The sequence below is a fragment of the Nerophis ophidion genome, linkage group LG09 (assembly GCF_033978795.1).
Source record: "Nerophis ophidion isolate RoL-2023_Sa linkage group LG09, RoL_Noph_v1.0, whole genome shotgun sequence".
NCBI lineage: Eukaryota > Metazoa > Chordata > Actinopteri > Syngnathiformes > Syngnathidae > Nerophis > Nerophis ophidion.
This window is the reverse complement of record NC_084619.1, coordinates 11,767,090-11,774,306: the sequence shown is the minus strand read 5'-3', so window position 1 is coordinate 11,774,306 and position 7,217 is coordinate 11,767,090. Positions and strand designations below refer to the sequence as shown.

Below are 7,217 nucleotides of genomic sequence, written 5' to 3'. Positions count from 1 at the left end.
TGGGTGTTTACAAATTTAGTGTTTTAAAATATAGTGTAGGGTTGTACGGTATACCGGTATCATTTTGTCAAAATAATGCCAATAAGGAAATTTTGTGTGGTCCCCTTTGTTTAGAAAAGTACCGAAAAGTACCAAAAAATATGAAATTAATTTTGGTATCGGGATCGGTAACAAAATATGGTTATTGGGACAACACTAATTCAGTGGGAAAAAAATTCAGAGTAAAAAAAAAACAGTGCTGAAAAATTCAATGTCGAAAAATTTGCTGCTTCAAAAAGCAAGACTTATGGTAAATTAGGACTGAAGCAATATCAATGCTGTCTCAGAACCAGCCAATGAGGTGTCAAGTTTGAAGTCACAAAACACTAGTCTCACAAAACAGCATTAAAAAGGCACTTAACCGGGCTACCTGGCATAATACAACATAATTAACATTTCAATGCAGCTAGCCTGCTAGATATTTTTTAACTATAAAAATTACTCTAATGGTTAAAATATGCACTTTTGAGTGACTTACAAAGCTCTACTTTATGCAGACTGGGCATGAACAAAGTGGAGCTTGTTTACAGGGCCAAAAAGCCTGATAGCGAGTGTCAGACGGAGGCAGATGTCTCAGCAAAACTCTGCAGAACAGTGATGTTTTTACGAATAAGTGGATGTTTTTACCCTTGGTATTTGTGTTTGTTGCACCTTTGTTGCTCTTACTGGATTATAAAAGCTGTCGATCAAGGAGTTGGTCCGCAGTAGAGGAGCAACATTTATATATTCTCAATATTCATTGTTTTATTATTCATAGTTAATATTTTAAATCCTAAATTCTGTATATTCAAGTACATTTCGAGTGTCTTATTTTACTGAAATCATATTTTTATGCAGTGCAGCACAGTGGAAGAGGGGTTAATGTGTCTGCCTCACAACACGAAGGTCCTGAGGTAGTCCTGACTGCATTATCATGTGTTGTTTTGTTGGATTGATTAATAGATTCATTTAAAAATAAAAAAAATACAAAAAATAAAATGAGTTTGACACCCCTGGTTTAAGACTTAAAGAGGAAAAATAGGAATATTTGGTAAAAATTAAATGACTTTTAATGTCTTCTTGATTAGCATTAAGCTGAATTGTATTTGATTTGTAATAAAACATGAGAAAAAGATTAAATGAAAACATTATTATAAAATTGATATCAACGGGTATCAAGGGCTTCACGGTGGCAGAGGGGTTAGTGCGTCTGCCACACAATACGAAGGTCCTGGGTAGTCAGGCTCAGGATCTTTCTGTGTGGAGTTTGCATGTCCTCCCTGTGACTGAGTGGGTTCCCTCCAGGCTTCCTCCCACTTCCAAAGACATGCACCTGGGGATAGGTTGATTGGCAACACTAAATTGGCCCTAGTGTGTGAATGTGAGTGTGAATGTTTTCTGTCGACCTGTGTTGGCCCTGCGATGAGGTGGCGACTTGTCCAGGGTGTACTCCGCCTTCTGCCTGATTGTAGCTGAGATAAGCACCAGCGACCCCAAAGGGAATAAGCGGTAAAAAAATGGATGGATGGATATTTTTATGCATTTATAATAACGATAAGTCATACCACCTTATTATACGCTGGACTAATTTCTTCACATTTCTTCAATATTACGTTTTTCATCGTTGTAATTCCTTTTCTTTCCTGATAAGATGAGAAAAAACGATCAAAACCCTATTAAGATTTACCAGAACAAACCAGTTCACTAAAGTAATTAGAAGTATTCCCATCGGAGTCCTTCTGCTGCCAAATGCCCCCACCTGTCTGCAGCAATCAAAGTGGAGTGAAAGCGCACACAGGGCAGTGATGTGTGTTTTAGTTTCATGTCCAATTCAAAAACGTCCCCTGAGTCAAGAGTGGTGTGTTAGATGCAGAGTGTCAAACTGAAGACTCCGGGAAGGAAAGGGACGACGATACGGAAAGGAAACCAGATGACAAGAAAGGGGACACCCTCTCTGGAGGAGCTGGTGGAGCTCTTACATGCAGCTCCACGCTCCTGTCGCCATGGAGATGAGGTCTGGCCTAACCTATATCTGGGAGACATGTGAGTACTTATGAACAGCTGGCTTGACCAAAGTGCGGCACGTGGGTCATAAGCGGTCCAGACCTCACGACATATAAAAATAAAATGAAATGTGGCTTGTATTAAAATAGGCATGTCCGAAGTGGAGCCTGGAGCCCATTTTCGGCCCTCAATTTTTTTCAGAAAATGTAATTAATTATTTATTAATTAGGTTTATTCTAATATAACAATTATTTGTTTTGTCAACTATAGCACAAAAGCTAGGATGATGTGTTTTACCCGATAGCTTAGCACAGGGGTAGGGAACCTATGGCTCTAGAGCCAGATGTGGCTCTTTTGATGACTGCATCTGGCTCTCAGATATATCTCAGCTGACGTTGCTTAACACGATAAGTAATGAATAATTCCAATTGTAATCACAGTGTTAAAAATAATGTTCAAAATATCAATTATTCTCATGCATTTTTAATCCGTCCATCCGGTTCAAGAAGTTGCGTCAATGGTAAGAAGTTATTTATTTATTATTGGTTAGTGTGGGGCTTGCCCTCCTGGGGGTTCTTCAGACCCCCTAGCACCGACATGAGAGCCTGTTTCAGGGCTACAATATTGTTTTATTTTTCAATAAATCTCTCAGTTGTTTTCCAGCAATTGTATTTCCACAACCAAACACATCTCTCTTCCTAGCTGCTGCTTATAACAGAGCGACATGTGATTAGATAACAAGGCCCCGGCGGGCCATCTACGCACCTGTCGCTGCAGGCCCGCAGGCCACGCCCCCTCCACAGTTAGTTTCAGAATAACAATGTTATTACAAAGAATAAGAGACCTATTATACTTTAGAAATGTTGTTTTTACTTAAAAATGCATGCGTTTAGTTGTGCTCAGTGTTAAAAAAAATATTATATGGCTCTTACGGAAATATATTTCAAAATATTTGGCTTTTTGGCTCTCTCAGCCAAAAAGGTTCGCGACCCCTGGCTTAGCAAATACTGACAAATATGGAATTGCATTATTAATGTACAAGATGTTCTTCAGTGGCCCCCTGCATTCTTTCATTTTTCAGCATGCGACCCTTGATGAAAAAAAAATATATATAGTTTACCACCATCTATGCATAAATGTAGAATGAATGAATGATGGGTTCTCGAGTGTTTAGAAAAGCGCTATGTAAATCTGATCCATTATTATTATTATTATCATTATTAATATTGGACACGTGGAGATGGCTTAAAAAACGTCTTAAAATTCTCAAAATAAATTTACATAAAAAATATATTTTTAGAAACTATCTATTAAAAAAAAAGCAGATAGACAAAATATATGTATTTTTTTTGATTGAATTAATTTTAAAAAATATGAATTGATTTACTGCCCCAAGTCGAGGAGTTCAAGTACATCGGAGTCTTGTTCACGAGTGAGAGAAGTGTGGATCGTGAAATCGACGGGCGGATCAGTAATGCGGACGCTGTATCTATATCCGTTGTGGTAAAGAAGGAGCTGAGCCGGAAGGCAAAGCTCTCAATTTATCGGTCGATCTACGTTCTCACCCTCACCAATGGTCATGAGCTTTGGGTTATGACTGAAAGGACAAGATCACGGGTAAAAGTGTGACACTTGGTTGGCATTTTGGTGATGTGGTTGCGCTCTCTCGTTGATGCAAGCGGAATGGACACAGCGTGAAGGCAAGAATTATGATTTATTTAACTACAAAAACAAGCTAAGAACAGAAATACTTGCACAAAGGCACTAACAACAAAATCAACAGAACTAGCATGTGAGCTAGAAAGAACTAAGGACGTTAGCATGGAAGCTAGGGAAACAAACAAGGAATAGCGTGTAAGCTAACAAATACAGAAAGTACAAAACAGTCTTTACCACAATGAGAGATAGCGACGTCACCTGTTGCACAGGACAGCAAACTTGTTTAGACTGCGAGACCGAAGGAACAAAAAGGGCAGGCTTAAACAGCGACAGAAATTAGGAGGCAGGTGCGCGAAAGACAAACGGCAGGTGACACAAATGCATTGCTATGGAAACGGAACAAAACAGGAAGTGCCACCAGGAACTAAGGAAGACAAAACACTAACAGGTTGTGATACAAAACAGAACAAAAACCATAATATGCCATGATCCGAGTAGCGGATCATGACAAAAAGCAGCCGAAATTAGTAACGCCGCTGCTCCTCCACATCGAGAGGAGCCAGATGAGGTGGTTCGGGCATCTGGTCAGGATACCACCCGAACGCCTCCCTAGGGAGGTGTTTAGGGCACGTCCGACCGGTAAGAGGCCACGGGGATGACCCAGGACACGTTGGGAAGACTATGTCTCCCGGCTGGCCTGTGAACGACTCGGGATCCCCCGGGAAGAGCTGGACGAAGTGGCTGGGGGGAGGGAAGTCTGGGCTTCCCTGCTTAGGCTGCTTCCCCCGTGACACAAGCTCAGATAAACGGAAGAAGATGGATGGATGATTGATTTAGATTTGAATAAATATGAATTGTAATCCTCATTGGACACAATTTCAGTATGAACTCGCCACACTGCAAAGTGTACCTAATAAAGTGACTTTGTCCATTTCTGTTTTTTAAGGTGTATGTCTCATGACAAATTTGGATTATGGACGTTGGGCATCACCCATGTGCTCAATGCATCACATGGCAAACTGTGCTGCAAAGGCAGCGATGACTTCTACGGAACCACGGTGCAATACTACGGTGTGCCAGCCAATGACCTGCCCACCTTCGACATTTCACCTTTCTTCCACCCCGCTGCTGACTTCATCGGCCTCGCCCTCACATCAGGAGGTGTACCATGTGACACTTACTTGAAGTTGAACACCATCCACTAATATCGCCATTCTTTTTCCAGGAAGGGTGCTGGTGCACTGTGCTGTAGGTGTGAGTCCCTCAGCCACTTTGGTCCTAGCCTACCTGATGATTCACCATCACCTCAGTCTTAGGTCCGCTATACAACATGTGCTACAGAACCGCTGGATCTTTCCAAACAGAGGCTTCCTAAAGCAGCTTATGACGCTTGAAAAATCCTTGCAGAGCAAAAGATGAAAAACTAAAATTTCATGATCTGTGTCAAACATGGACTTGGACTTTTTCTCCGATGCAGAGAATATTTAGGACGAGCCAGGCATGACCGTGAGTACATATCTATTGATAATCTAACAAAACGGCAAACAAAGGGCGCGCACAGTGGCGGAGAACAAATACTTGGCTACAAAAACAAATGACTAGAACAAAGGCCGTAAACTAAAAACGTGAAACAAAAACACTTGCGCTGCGGCATGAATAACAAACCAAAAACTTGCACTGAGGCATGAATAGAAAACTTACGTGGCGTGGTCAAAAACGAACAGCAAGGCATGAAGGTAGGTACATGGGTCAGGTAGGTAGTTATGTCGGTAGGTAAAGTTGGCAGGACGAAGACAGAAACAGAATGGCTTGAATAATGACTATGATAATGATTAGCAGGTGTGAAAACTGAGGACCGGGTTGTGACTTGGAGACAAGGTGGAAACTAATGAGTTACTATGGAAACCAAGAAAACAAGGAAGTGCAAACGCAATAACTGAATGTCCGAAAAACTAAACATAACATGACCAAAACAAAACATAATCCATAGGCGTTACAATCTGATAACTTTTGTCAGAGATAAAAGCATCCATTTGTATTGGGGAATGCGATGCTAAATGTGCATACAGTAGATTTTTTTTCAGCAAAGCATCAAGTTACTATAGTGACTTAGTTGAGTGTTTGAAATGGACCACTATTAGTTATTAGCAAATACCTGGTGGTGTAATGGTAGGACAAGAAATAGGAAAAGCATCCGACTTAGAAACTAGGCCATAAATATTAATGAAATTAATTTGCTGTGGTGGTGATCTCTGATCTGGAAAGACTAAAAGTGAAATGAAATTATTGCCTCACAATACAAAGGTCCTGAGTTCGATCCTGTGCCTGGGATCTTTCTGTGTGGAGTTTGCATGTCCTCCCTGTGAATGCGTGGGTTCCCTCCGGGTACTCCGGCTTCCTCCCACCTCCAAAGACATGCACCTGGGGATAGGTTGATTGGCAACACTAAATGGTCCCTAGTGTGTGAATGTGAGTGTGAATGTTGTCTATCTACCTGTGATGGCCCTGCGATGAGATGGCAACTTGTCCAGGGTGTACACCGCCTTCCGCCCGATTGTAGCTGAGATAGGCTCCAGCGCCCTCCGCAACCCTGAAGGGAATAAGCGATAAGAAATGGACGGATGGATGTTATTAAGAACTCTAGGAACTGTATTTTAGATATTTTTTCAGAGAGCAAAAATAATGCAAAATATGACTATATAGGTGTAAATCAAATGAGCGTGGCCACCGCTGCTGCTTACTGCTCCCCTCACCTCCCAGGGGGTGAACATGGGGATGGGTCAGATGCAGAGGATAATTTCACCACACCTAGTGTATGTGTGACTACCGTTGGGACTTTTAACTTTAACTTTAATTAAATATTTGAAATGCAAATAAATATCAGAAAAAAAGTCAAATATACAGTGATGGGCAGTAAAAGGCTACATGTCGCTATGTTACGAAGTTTAACTACATTTTCCAGTAGCTTAGCTACTTTTTTTTAACAAGTAACTTTTTCTGTAGCTTGGGTTGCACTTTGTAAATACACTTTGAGTCACTAGAGAGAAGCGCTATATAAATATACTTCACTTCACTTCACTTCACTTACTGAGTTACTTTTAGACCCATGTCGCTCGGTAGCGTACGTCAAAGCTCTAAGCTACAAAGAAAGAAAATGGACTGAAAAAATCTAGACCAAAAAAAAAGAATATGGAGAAAATACAACATCCTGGATAAATTACAAAATCCATACATACGGAGAAAATCTGTGATGATTGGTTGGGGTTCGTGTGATGAGTCACACTTAGCTAAGGTCTGGGCGAAACATTAAGGATTGGCCAAGATAAGGCGAGTCATTAAAACTAGTAAGCCATATCATAACAGTCAGACACACAAATCACATAACGACGTGGGAGTCAGAGACAGATGGACGCTACAAGCTGACGACTCAAAAAAAAAAAAACATACTTGAAAATGGCAGAGGGACTCTCTCTCAATAGATTAGATTTTTCCTGTCAAACTCGGACTTTGGCGTGGGTTGTTTTCCCGAGGTGCGA

At 40.9% G+C, this 7,217-nt stretch overlaps 1 protein-coding gene across 1 annotated transcript in view; it reads left to right on the top strand.

Moving 5' to 3' along the window:
• The window catches only part of si:ch211-223p8.8 (dual specificity protein phosphatase 13A family protein), a 7,494-nt gene extending 625 nt beyond the window's left edge, over positions 1-6,869 (top strand). The window contains exons 2-4 of the mRNA XM_061910302.1: positions 1,886-2,061; positions 4,628-4,842; positions 4,907-6,869. Of these exons, the coding sequence (XP_061766286.1) occupies positions 1,886-2,061; positions 4,628-4,842; positions 4,907-5,100 (585 nt within the window). The 3' untranslated portion in view covers positions 5,101-6,869. The remainder of the gene's footprint in view (positions 1-1,885; positions 2,062-4,627; positions 4,843-4,906) is intronic.
• Positions 6,870-7,217: the final 348 nt, after the last annotated feature.